At 44.7% G+C, this 13297-nt stretch overlaps 1 protein-coding gene across 1 annotated transcript in view; it reads right to left on the reverse strand.

Annotated features, from left to right (window-relative positions):
* Window positions 1-13297, reverse strand: part of FER1L6 (fer-1 like family member 6) — a 129855-nt gene that overhangs the window by 93111 nt on the left and 23447 nt on the right. Inside the window, exons 11-14 of the mRNA XM_052651744.1 lie at window positions 9660-9768; window positions 8607-8790; window positions 2728-2848; window positions 1196-1296 (exon numbers count right to left, since the gene is read on the reverse strand). Coding sequence (XP_052507704.1) covers window positions 1196-1296; window positions 2728-2848; window positions 8607-8790; window positions 9660-9768 — 515 coding nt within the window. The remainder of the gene's footprint in view (window positions 1-1195; window positions 1297-2727; window positions 2849-8606; window positions 8791-9659; window positions 9769-13297) is intronic.

The following is a 13297-nucleotide window of genomic DNA, read 5'->3' on the forward strand; positions in this document are numbered from 1 at the left end:
GGATGACCTCTAAACAATAGCTGGCAGGGAGCTGCAGTTCTCAATCCTCCTCAATCAAACAGTTTATAAAGAACTGAATTCTGCAAATGACTACATGAGTGATCTGGGAAGTGAGTCCTTCCAGGCTGAGCCCTGAGATAACTGTAGCCTTAGTCAATGCCTTGAGTGCAGCCTGGGATAGGTTCTGAGCAAAGGACCCGACTAAGCCACATCTACATTCTTGACCCAAGAAACTGTGAAATAATAAATATGTTTTAGTCACTTAAATTTGAGGGTTATTTGTTACTCTGCAATTGGTAATTAACATGCCCTATTCATTTTTTTACTATACTGTCTACCTGTTGGAGTAAGAGTCATTAATTGGTGCTTATTAATGTGGCATACAAATAATTCTGTTAAGTAGCATTTGATACAATTTATCCGTCTGACTGGGATCCCTGGTTGCTCAGCAGTAAAGAATCCACTTGCACTGCAGGAGATGCAGGCTCAATCTCTGGGTCAGGAAGATCCCCTGGAGAAGGAAACGGCAACCCACTCCAGGATTCTTGCCTGGGAAATCCCATGGACAGAGGAGCCTGATGGGCTGGTGTCTATAGGGTCACACAACTCAAGTACAACTTAACAACTAAACCACCACCACCACCATCCAGTTGCCAAATAGCTGTTGCATGTGTGCTAACTTGCTTCAGTTGTGTCCAACTCTCTGAACTAGCCCACCAGGCTCCTCTGTCCATGGGATTTCCCAGGCAAGCGTACTGAAGTAAGTTGCCATGCCCTCCTCTAAGGGATCTTCCTGAGCCAGGTTTTGAATCCACATCTCTTGTCTCCTGCATTGGCAGGCGGGTTCTTTCTTACTAGCGCCACCTGGGAAGCCCAAATAGTTGCTGAGCACCTACCAAATGCAGAGAAGCATGCCAGACACTAACACTGCTAGCAATTTTCTTGTTTCAAAAAGAATCTCTGCAGTAAGTCTTCCTTTTCTTCCCTTTTCCTTTTTTTCCTTTGCTTTATGTTTTAGTTAAGTATCAGAAAGCAATAGGGAGCCCATAGCAGCTAAATTACTGAACAAAATTAAGATGGATGTAACAATACTCAATGTTCATCTGACTGCATGTAATATTGACTATTTTCTAAGGTAAGTAAAAGCTGATTCCATACAGCTCAGCTCCCCAGATGCCATCTGTCTCTCCAGTACCTGCTTTGACTGATAAAGTCACTGAGCACCATCTTCATTTTCTCTTCTGGGGCTTCCTCTGAAATCTTAATCAGTTCTTTTACTTCCTCTATACCTTCTTCCTGAAAACAAACCACAGACGTGGAGGGATGAGAGATGGGAATGAAACTTTGTCGTGGAGACACTGATTCTAACATTCACAGAAATTATATTCAGCTCATATTTTGTTTTGAAATGGAAAGAGGCAAGAGAGGACACTGTCCATGAGTTACGTGAGCTGGAAAGGGATATGTGAGAGGAATCACAAAGGGAAGGTGCAAGATACCGAAGCAGCATGTTCCCTGGTTTTCTTTACCCCCAGGGGCTTGGGTGGGACAGCATACATTTATTGCATGTAGGTGCTATTTTAAATGGGCTTCCCAGGTGGCTCAGTGGTAAGAATCTGCCTGCCAATGCAGGAGACAGGAGTTTGACCCCTGGACCAGGAAGATCTCTGGAGGAGGAAATGGCAACCCATTTCAGTATTCTTGCCTGGAGAATCCCATGGACAGAGTCTGGTGGGCTACAGTCCATGGGATCCCACGGACTGGACACGACTTAGCAACGGAGTATGCGTGCACACTGTTTTGAATACTTTCACACATTCAATTCCTCAAATAATTCTGAAGGAAAGGAATAAGATATGATGGGAAAGGATAAGAGGAAACATCAAAAAGCTTCTCTGAGGAACTGCTCAAACCTGAGCTATGGAGGCTGACTGGGCTTCCTTGGAGAAACATGATGAGGAAAAGCAGCCCAGGCAGAGGGAAGAGCATGGAGGTGGCTAGGAGGCACAAAGGAGCCTGGTTTCTTTGAGACCTGAAAGGAGACCACTGTGCTTGGAATAAAGTAAGGAGGAGGAGCTTGTGAGAGACAGGGCCAGAGAGGTGGCAGGGCTTGACTTTGGAGGGAATTATCTACTTTGGTAAAGACTTAGGATTTTACACTAGCTGAAGTTAAGATCTATCAATTTTGTGAGAATGCTGTCCATCCCCTGACCTTTGCAGATGAGGAAAATTGTCTACCCTTAGGTTTTATGGGCCTTCCAGGTGGCGCTTGTGGTAAAGAGCCCACCTGCCAATGCAAGAGACTTAAGATAGGCGAGCTGTATCCCTGGGTGGGGAAGATCCCCTGGAGGAGGGCATGGCAACCCACTCCAGTATTCTTGCCTGGAGAATCCCATGGACAGAGGAGCCTGGTGGGCTACAGTCCACAGGGTCACAAGGAATTGGACATGACTGAAATGACTTAGCATGGATCATACTAGGTGCTATAACAGGTAGAAGCAGAGCAGGGATTTGAATTTGGAGAGCTTGATTTAAAGGTGAGGAATTTTGCAAAATGTATTCTCATTTCCCTGGGTTCACATGGCAGGAGCCATGAGTCATCCAAATGCAAAGGCCTCAATTCTTTGGTATTTAAATTGAGGCCAAGACCCTCTTCTGGGTGGGAAAAGATCCCCTTTGCCTCCAGCTTCCCAATATTTGAATCCAGCACCCATCAGAGTCACCTACCAGGAGGTCTGCCATCTTCTCCAGCATGTTGGACCAATGCAGCCTAAATGTCTGGTCTCCCCAAGAACTGACGAAGTAGACACAGGGCTTCTTGGCCTCAAATGGCAAATAGTTGTAATTCCTGGGAAAACACATTAGGTCTGGAAGTTAGTTGGCAATCACTGTTTTTCAGGCAATAGCAGTCACATGTTTGTGTTCCATACATCCTGAGTGGACTGGGGAAAGGATGGTGACAAAATAGTCACACTATTAATTCCACCCTTAGCCTCTATTTGGGGATCCATGAACGCTAAGCAATGAACAGTTTATATGGCTACAATGAAGAGGCAGTAACGGCTACCACTCTGACCCAGGGCAAAGCTTAGAATGATCACCAGAATGCAGGATTTAGTTGGCAAGCCCTCTTCAAGGAAAAATTCTCTTTCTCACTGAGAGAAGGGAGAAAAACTAACATTTTCCTTTCCCTTTAATTCTATATGCTAAGAACTGACTGTGTAAGGATCAACTGAGATAACAGAGGTGAATGTATTTTATAAACTGAAATTGCTAGAGAATTGTAAGAAGGTAATAACATTAATGAGGATAAAGTCATGTGCTTCAAACTCAACTCCAACATTCCATGGCTGCCATCCATCTATCCATCCATCCAGTGTTTGTTGTTGCTGGGCACTGGTGCCAATAATACATTGATCGGGGACCCACTTCACTAAGAAAGGACCAGAGAGATGGCAAAGTAGCTGGAAGGGGAGACATGGAGCCAAAGAGAATGGTTGATGGTGATGGTTGGATATGCTTAAATGATGGTGAGAAAAAGATAGTTCAGAGGATGAGACTGAAGACAGAAAAGAAGGGACTAACTGGTAGAATTCAGTTCCCAAGGATGTGGATGTGGACGCAGGTAAGATGGGAGAGATGCAGCCAAAGGCTGAAGTTCCCTGCTTAATGACAGCCACATTCTTACCCAGTTTTGCCCCCAGCCCCCTGTGATTTTCCCACAAACATCTGGGTGTGAAGAGAAACATGGAACGCAGGCAAGAGCACATTTCTTCTCAGGAGCATTGGTTGGACAGGGGCCCTATAAATGTGGACAGTGTTAGGAGTCATGAGCTTCTAGAGGCTGGGGTGGAGGGAAAGTGAAAGAGAGAGCTTTGTTTCCATTCCAAAAGCTACAGAGGACTTCAGCCTGCAAGAACGCATGGTTGATCTTTTTAGCTCTCCAACCTAAGTTTCTTCTAGAGGCTGTAAAGTTAGCAAAGATGCTCTGTGGTCTGTTCTGCAGAAAACAAACCAGCAGGCAACCATTCAGAAGAGAAGCCAAATAAGTCCTTGGCAGAAACTGAGGTTATGATTACAGCAGGGGAACAAAATAAAACTTAACAAATAAGGAAGGTCACAAACTGCTCTTTCCTTTATCTTGTTAAAAATGCTGGCACTGAGAAAAACAAATGTCGTATAATAAGGCTCATATGTGGAGTCTAGAACTGACAGAGATGAACGTATTTGCAAAGCAGAAATAGAGACACAAACGTAGAGAACAAACTCCTGGATACCGATGAGGGAAGCGGGGGTGGGATGAATCGGGAGACTGGGACTGCATATATACACTATTATGAACACAATAGGTAACTGATCAGAACTTACCATATAGCACAGGGAACTCTACTCAGTGCTCTGTGAGGACATAAGTGGGAAAGAAATCTTTATTTTTCCTTTTGAACTTTTTATTTTGTATTGGCGGCACTAGCGGTAGAGAACCCGCCTGCCAATGCAGGAGATGTAAGAGACAAGGGTTCGACCCCTGGGTCGGGAAGATCCCCTGGAGGAGGGCATGGCAACCCACTCCAGTATTCTTGCCTGGAGAGCTGCATGGACAGAGGAGCCTGGAGGCTACAGTCCATAGAGCTGCAGGAGTTGGACACGACTGAAATAACTTAGCACAAAGCCAATTAACAAAGTTGTGATAGTTTCAGGTGAACAGTGAAGGGCCTCAGTCATACATATACATGGATCCATTCTCCCCACAACCCCTCTCTCATCCGGGCTGCCACATCACATTGAGCAGCGTGGGAAAGAAATCTTAAAAAGAGGGCATATGTGTATATGTATAACTAATTTACTTTTCTACATGGAAGAAACTAACCCAACATTGTAAAGTAACTATGTGCATGTGAAGCCGCTTCAGTTGTGTCCAACTCGCTGTGACCCATGGACTGTAGCCCACCAGGCTTCGCTGTCCATGGGAGTCTCCAGGCAAAGTAATTATACTCAAATAAAAATAAAAAACAGATGATGGCACTGAGAATCCTGCAACTAAATAAATTCCTACTCGATGTTGTGCTCTGTCCCAAGGTTTCTTTGGTCTGGATGATTTTGTGCTAACGGTGTTCAGAGCCTCTGTGTCTTTGGCTCCCAGGTCCTCCAGGTCTTACTGGATCTACAGGGCTCAGGATGCGGTATTTTCTCCGGCAAACGACCGTGCAGATGGAGAGCAGCGGATGGGAGGGTACCACGTTGCCAGCGGGAAGAGAAGCCTAACAGTTTGAATGGCTGCCCTGATGTGCCATCAATCAGCCTTGTGAGTCTGGGCAAGGGTAGGCTGGAACCCTGAGAATCAAATGATGATCTGACTCTGGGCTTGTGCTCCAGTCTCATTCTTGCACTCCAGCCCCCGATGTAAATTACATGTAAATGCACATGCTTTAGGAAACTGGAAAGCCCGGAGCAAACCCAAGGTGATGTTTCAAGTGTCAGGCTAAACCACTCCTTATAAGGTGGTATTTCAATGGAGGCAACAGACAAATAAGTTGTATGTGTGTGTGCACACATGTGCATATGTGTGCTCATGGGTGTGGACACTGTGGGTGCACAGGCATGTGTGTGTGTGGGCATGCACAAGTGTGTTGGGGGTATATTCTATTATAGAATCTTCTAATTCAGATGCTGCCATTCTTGGCTTACCACTATGTGGATAGAGCTTCAATATAGTGACAGAAATATACAGAAAACCCCCAAACATCAGCATGACTTATTTTGGTCTCTTTGAGTGAGCTGGTTAGTACTAATGTGTGGCCCACTGAAGGATTCTGTAGAGCCCTCATCTCCCTTTAAGCCCTTCCCACACTACATCTCCTGATATTACCACCACTATCAGCAATGGGCTAGTCTAACAAGGTGGGGATGTTTTCACTGTCTGGTCCCAGAGAAAGGATGCAGAGTGCCACTGAGAGCCTCAGAAAAGCCTCCCAGAGCTGCAGATCCTGCTCAGTGACGTCCTAAGGTTTGACACTGGACAGAGAAACCATTAAAGGATGGGGAAGTTTAGGGTCCTTTTTGGTGCATGTAAGGGAGGATGGGCCATCAAGCATGGCTGCCAGGGGGCCAAAAAAGACCCCAAAGAAGGTGGTCCATGGGAGAGACAGGGTTTAGAAAATGTGCGGCCATGCCCAGAAATGAGAGGACACACACCCAGGGTTATTTTCACTTACGCCTTCCTACTTTGTCCCAGACAATCGCTTTCCATCCTTAAACTCATTCTCACTCTTTAGGGTGTCACTTTTGTTGTGACCTTTGCCAACTCTTCACCTCCTCCCCTTCCCACTCTCTACCCCCATGGTATCTGGTGCCCAACTCAGTTATAGCATTTCTTTAGCTCATTCAGAAACAGGTACGAGTATCTACTACATGCCCGGTGCAGAGATGAGCAGACACAAAGGTGAACAAGACACCGTCCTTTGCCCTCTGACTGCTCACCATCTAACAGAGAAACAGACGAATAAAAACAGCCGAATGCAGTGTGAACAGTGTTTGATGGAGCTGAGTGGAGAAGTCCAAATCAGCCTTGGGATTCAGGGAAGGGTACTTGAACTTACTCTTGAAAGGTGATGGCACCTAGCCATTCTGAGGATGGCGCTTATTGCCTGGCAGAGGCAAGAGCGTGTTCCAGGGTCCAGACAGCAAACAGCAGGATTCATCTGGGGAATGGCACTGGAGGACTGGTGGAATTTGGGGAATGGCCGGAGTTTATTGTAAAGAAGTGGATGGGGATCAAATCAACAAAATATGGCCCCTGAGATTAATCCTGAAAGGCACAGGCAGGACTTCCCTGGCGGTCCAATGGTCAGGAATCTGCCTGCCAATGAAGGGGGCACAGGTTTGATCCCTGGTCTGGGAAGATTCCACATGCCACTGGGCAACTGAGCCCATGTGCAACAACTACTGAGTCCACACTCTAGAAGCTTCGAGTCGCAACTAATGAAGCCCACACGCCCTCAAGCCTACACTCTGCAACAAGAGAAGCCACTGCAATGAGAAACCCGCGAACCTCAACTAGAGAGCAACCCCTGCTTGCTGCAACTAGAGACAGCCTGTGTACAGCAGCAAACAACCCAGCAATGCCCCAAATTAATTATTTATTTTTTAAAAACCACAAGCAGCCAATGGGTAATGTCAAACTGGGGGAGTGGGGAGTTCAGATGGATAGCTTGGTGATTTTCTTGATGCGGGTCCAAGCCAAGTAAGAGGTGTTTAAAATAACTTATGCCAAAGATACCAATTGACTAAATTAAAGAAATGGCAACAGGGCACACACTTGAGAACTAGAATTGACCAGACTTCCTCACTGATTGGATGTGGGTAGGAAGGGATAAGAGAACAATTGACAGACTTCCAATTTGTGGCTGAGAATGCAGTGAGTGGTAGGACCAGTCTCTGAAATGGGAAAGATAGGAAAAGGGGAAAAGCTGCCTGTGAAGACGATGAGTCTGATGACTAGCTCGGGGACACCCAAGTAGAGTTGTTTAGATCTGCTGTTCAGGAAGAAGGCCGTCTGGGGAAACAGGTGTGAGAGTTCTTATTATTCTAACAGTGGTCAGTAAGCCCTGGGTTCATGCCCAGAGAGACTGTCTAGATCGAGAAGCGTAGAGACTGATGAGAACTAGCGATGTGATTCCAATCCCTTCACATGTAATGAGCAATGTTCTCTTATGACAATCCCATGAGATCATATTTTTTTTACTCCTAGCACAAAGCTCAGAACACAGAAGACTCTCACTACATGCGGCTTTCCTTTCTCATAAGACACCTGGTTGACATCACTGTCTTCAGACAAAGTTCTATAATTTCACTTCTCTCTGCAGGTTGAAACGTCATGTGGGTTAAAGATCGTTAAGGGTGCACGTAGGAGCCCCAGCTGTTTTCTGAAATGGCCTTTTTTCATGGCTAAGAAGCATTTTTGAGTTATTCAGTTTGTGCCCAAAATAAGACGAGAAATGATGTAATAAATAATTCCACCAAGTTGAGTTTACATTGTGTTCAGATGACTACAATAACTGTTGATAGGATTTTGGATGGAAATTTTAACTTCTGACCTTCCTGTCTTGTTATGCTTCAAAGTTATAGGATAAAGGGAGCTTCAGATATGGTAATAAGAACCATTATCATCACTCTGTCCTTGAATGAATTAACTGGATGTGTCATTTGGAGAGTTGTCAACATGAGAATTCAGGAGAGTGGCATTTATCCTGTCAGTCTAGTCTGTACCTTGCACCCATAGCTAAGATAAAGAATGTTTCTAGTCTTAGGGAAGAACTGAATCAAACAGTCATGGAAATGCGTCATGTTCCCACAGTCAGAAATGCTGGCTACTCTCGCCTCCTGGGGCTCCTGTGCGGGTGTGCTCAGTCACTTCAGTCGTGTCCAACTCCCTGCGACCCCCTGGACTGTAACCCAGCAAGCTCCTCTCTCCATGAAATTCTCCAGGCAAGAATACTGGAGTGGGTTGCCATTCCCTTCTGCAGGGGATCTTCCCAACCCAGGGATCAAACCTGCATCTCCTGCATTGCATTTATTTCCTGAGCCATCAGGGAAGCTGTGTCTCCTACCTATTCCCTTCTGTCACGAGTGGCTTCTCTGGGTGAGTGGTGGAGACCAGGGGAATGGTGACATCATGGGCTGCGTCCCCTTCTCCTTCGTGCAGCAGTGGCAGAGCATCTTCTTCAGCTGAGTCCGCTGACTTCTTCCTACTCCTGTGATGCAACCCTCCATCAATCAGGTTCCCAAAATTACCTGTAGAGCCAGTAGCAAGGGGAGAAGGGCCAGATGTCAATAAGCAGAATTAGGCTGCTTGGCAGAAAGGATCCGAGCTTATGTCTTCCCAGGGCAGAGTAATAAGCTCTCAGTATGAAGGCAGGATGATGGTCAGATCAAAGAAATAAGATTAGCAATGATACGAAGCCATCATCAGGTTCCATCTTAATGTCTTTTTTTTTTTTTTTTTGTAAAAATGACTTAAGTTACAGATTAACTGGATTCCTTCTCCATTTTTTTCCTGCTCCAAAATTTCCCAAATGTAAATCAAGACCTTCTCTGATGGCATGCTCTTTCTTGGAGTGGTTTTCCCAGGTGCACATCAGTCCAGGAAGACTGCTGGGAGTTACAACAATAGCATCTATTATATGCATAGCATGTCATGTGCATTAATTCATTAAACTCTTGCCATAGCTTCATAAGGAATTATCACTATTTCCATTTTATAGATGAAGAAAGCAAGACCAAGAGAAATTAAGTAATCCTAGGGTCAGGGAACCAGGATTAGTAGTCCAAGTCTGTCTGGATGCAAACTATACTCTCAATCTTTTTATTTTAACTTATTTTTAATTGGAAGATAATTGCTTTACAATATTGGGTTAGTTTCTGCCATACGTCAACAAGAATCAGCCATCTTTATTTATATATATATTTTTAATTAAAACTATGAAAACAAATCTATCCCTTACATATTGACTCTAGAGTGGACAAGGAGTTATTCTTTTCTTCCTGAAGTGCAAACCTCCAACAGAATGCTACCACCTGCATGTAAGGCATTGATTCATTCATTTAAGAAAGAGGTATAAAGTTCACGCCACGTGCCAGGCACTGTGCTTGTCTGCACTTACCAATAGAAACTTCAAAGCTAATGGGTTTATCTCCGATCCTCCGGTCTATCATGGTAGCTTCAAAAAATGCTCCAAAGAGTAAAAATTCCTCATGTTTTTCTGGTACAATCTATAGAAAGAAAAAAAAATACATTAGACGGCCCTGGATCTTTTTATAGTAGTAGGAAACTGAATCAGTGAGGCCAACCTGGTCCAGGGTGATTTATAGAAACCTGAGTCTTGGTGGCAGCCTGACACGGTACATCACTTCCACTCTAATCAGACTGGCAGGAACCAGGACCTACACACTGCAAATCCCAGTTCAGCCATTCGCAATGATGTAGTTTCAACCTTACAATCAAATCTCCTTTCATTTTACAGGTAAGCTGGGTATATGTATCTTGTTAAGAGAGTGATGGTTCCAGAAACCAGGTGACACATCGCATTTCTGAGTGAGGAGGCTGAATGAGCTGGCGCTTTCATTCTGTGCGTTCTGGCTGTACCCTTGGATTTACTGAGCCCAACGGAAAGAGCAGTAAGGTTCACTGAAGGAAATACAGCAGCTGTAGTTTCAGAGGCTAAGAGCCCCATTCAATCAAGAGCTCTTAACTCTGTCTCTTTCTCTCTCTCTCTTTTTTTTCCGGCCATGAGGGATCTTGGTCCCCTCAATCAGGGATCGAAGCCAGGCGTCCTGCGTTGGGAGCACAGAGTCGTGAGCACTGGACAGCCAGGGCAGTCCCCTCCTCTCTTTCTGAGACTCTTCCTTCACACACAAGCCCCTTGTGCTGCTGGCATCAGCAGGAAATGTTGCTATTGACCAGAAAGTGTGGGACAGGGTGGCGCCAGGTGCTGACTCTTAGTCACAGCACGTGCCGCTCCCGCCTGCCGCCACTGCGTCCCTTAGCTGTAAGTCAGCCCCTTATCATGCCTCCCTGAGGCCAAGTTTACTTTCTGGGAGGAGGTTAGAAATCACTCAGAGACCCGAAGGGAATGGAGGCCATGGAGCCTGGAAGAGGGACCGCAGTTTTCAAGGCCAGGTGACCCCCTCTTTAAATCCCAACTCTGCTGCTTCCTAGCTGTAGACTGGGTAAGCCGTGTCCGCTATCCAGGTGCCATGTTCCTTGTCTGTGAAATGAGCATCATAGCAGGACCCACATGGGGAAGGAATGAGATCATCCATGTGCAGTACCTAGGATAAAGCCTACACACGCCAATGCCATAAGCGGAGTCACCGCAAGTATTTCAACAGGTTATAATTCATGTCTTAATCCCATCCACCCTTCAAAGTCCAACCCAAATGCCTCTTCTTCTGGAAGCCTCCCTTGATGCCCTGAGCTAGAAAAACAATGGTGGTAGTGTTTACAGAACTCTCATTGTGTGTCAGACATGGAGAGAGTAGCATGGAAACATACACATTAACAAGTGTAAAATAGATAACCAGTGGGAATTTGCTGTATGATACGGGGAGCTCAGCTGGTACTCTTGACAACCTGGAGGGGTGGGATGGAGTGGGAAGTGGAGGAAGGCTCAAGAGGAAGGGGACACATGTATACCTGTGGCTGATTCATGTTGATGTATGGCAGAAACCAACACAACATTGTAAAGCAATTCTCTTTCATTCAGAATTTCTGGATCACTATGCTGTACAACTGAAAATAACGTGGTATTGTAAATCAACTATACCTCAACAAATTTTTTCACTTTAAGTAAATAAACAAAAATTTTTTAAAAAAGAATTTGATCTGTATTATCTCATGTAATTCTTGTAACTATCCTATGAGAGGGATCTTTCTATTCTATCCATTTAAAGGTGAGAAACTGTAGTTTCATGAAAGAGTAAGATATCTGTTCATAGTTACTAAACATGACTAATAGTAATTGAGCACCTACTATGTGCCAGGCTCTTTTTCTAATAAGAACTTTGTTGTATTAATTCATTAAATCATCATTATAAGCCTATGAAGTAGAGGTTATTATTGGAAATAAACCCAAGGAGCTTAAATCACTTGCCCAAAGACTCAAACAGATACTTGTCCGGAGACTGGATGGTAACCACTGCACCATACTGCCACATCTTAAACCCAACTGTCCTATTTGGGAGCCCAATATTTTAATCCTTACACTGCGCTCACCCCAGGAGAAAATATGACTTTATCTTTACCTGCTTAAGGCACTTTATCACATTCTACTTCCTATACATTTATTTTGTAGGTCTTATCTCCCCTTCTATACCATAAATTTCATGCAGTCAGGCTCTATTTTTATTCCTACCAATGCTGAGGACTTAAAAATGAACACAGAGCAGGAATAGAGATGCAGATATAGAGAACGGACTTCTGGACACGGGAGAAGAGGAGGATGGGACAAAGTGAGCAAGTAGCACTGATATATATATATGTATATATATATATATACTACCATGTGCAGAATAGCCAGCAAGCAGGAAGCAGTTGCAGAGCACAGGGGGCTCAGCTCCGCGCTCTGTGATGACCTAGAGGGGTGGGATGGGCAAGAATGGGAGGGAGGCTCAAGAAGGAGGAGATATATGTATCCTTACAGCTGATTCACAACGTTGTACAGCAGAAACTAACACAACATTGTAAAGCAATTATATACCAAGAAAAAATAAAAATAAATTTAAAAAAAATGAACACAAAGGTTTGACAGAAGGGAGATAAGCTTTGATGGTGATGCTGACGATGAGTTTAAAAAGCCAGCATTATAGGACCTCATTTGTCCAGATTCACAATGAGAGCAAGGCTGCAGCAAGGGAGATTAGAGCTGGGGGAACCTGGAGAGCTAAACAAGATGATGCTACAAAAAATAGATATTATCATGTTAGTAAGGGCAAACTCTGAGCTGTTGAGGCTCTGGGGAAGGTAGAAACTCTAGTGTGGTAGTTTTAAATTACGTCCACAAATTCTTGGAAAATCCTCCCCTTAAAAGGTGAAGCCTCATTCATTCCCCAAGCCTGTTTCAATGTGGACTGGACATGTGGCTCATTACTAACAATTAGAATGTGGCATAAATGTCTGTGTGATTTCCATGGATTTGGGCAAAAGAGACATTGCAGTCTCTGCCTTGCTCTCTTTTGGGTCATCCACTCTGGCAGAAGCCAGGTTTATTAAATCCGAGCAGTAAAATTAAGCAGCTTTTCCGAAGCTAAGTTGACCTACATACTAAAAATCCTTCTATGTGTTCTAGTCTCTAGCAGGAATGGACAGCTCTGGGAGACCAGCCACCTCATCCCTTCCCCATCTGAAATTAGAGTCTGGCTGACCTGAGAAACACCCTCCCAGAGGCAGAATCAAGCTCTGATCTACCCACCAAAATATAAAATGCCTTCGTTTGCAGTGACAAGGTACTATTGCTGAACTTAAAGACTGAGAGCTTAGTCGTGGTTTATGTTTCCCTTGGGGTCCCAGATCTCTCACCCCTAACACAGAACTGGGCCAGAAGATGCTACTCTGCTGTTTGCCGAGTCACAAGCAATGATAGCCATTCCCTCCAGCGGTGACTTCCCCACAGGCGTGGGGCAGGGGAGCAGGTGTCTCGGTTTCTTGTGTCCCTGCTTGTCACCCACACTTCCTCCTCTTCATCCCTCATCCCACATTATCTCATCCAGAATGCATGCTGAGCTAACAAAGCTAAACACAATT

This window comes from Budorcas taxicolor, chromosome 14 (genome assembly GCF_023091745.1).
Source record: "Budorcas taxicolor isolate Tak-1 chromosome 14, Takin1.1, whole genome shotgun sequence".
Lineage (NCBI taxonomy): Eukaryota > Metazoa > Chordata > Mammalia > Artiodactyla > Bovidae > Budorcas > Budorcas taxicolor.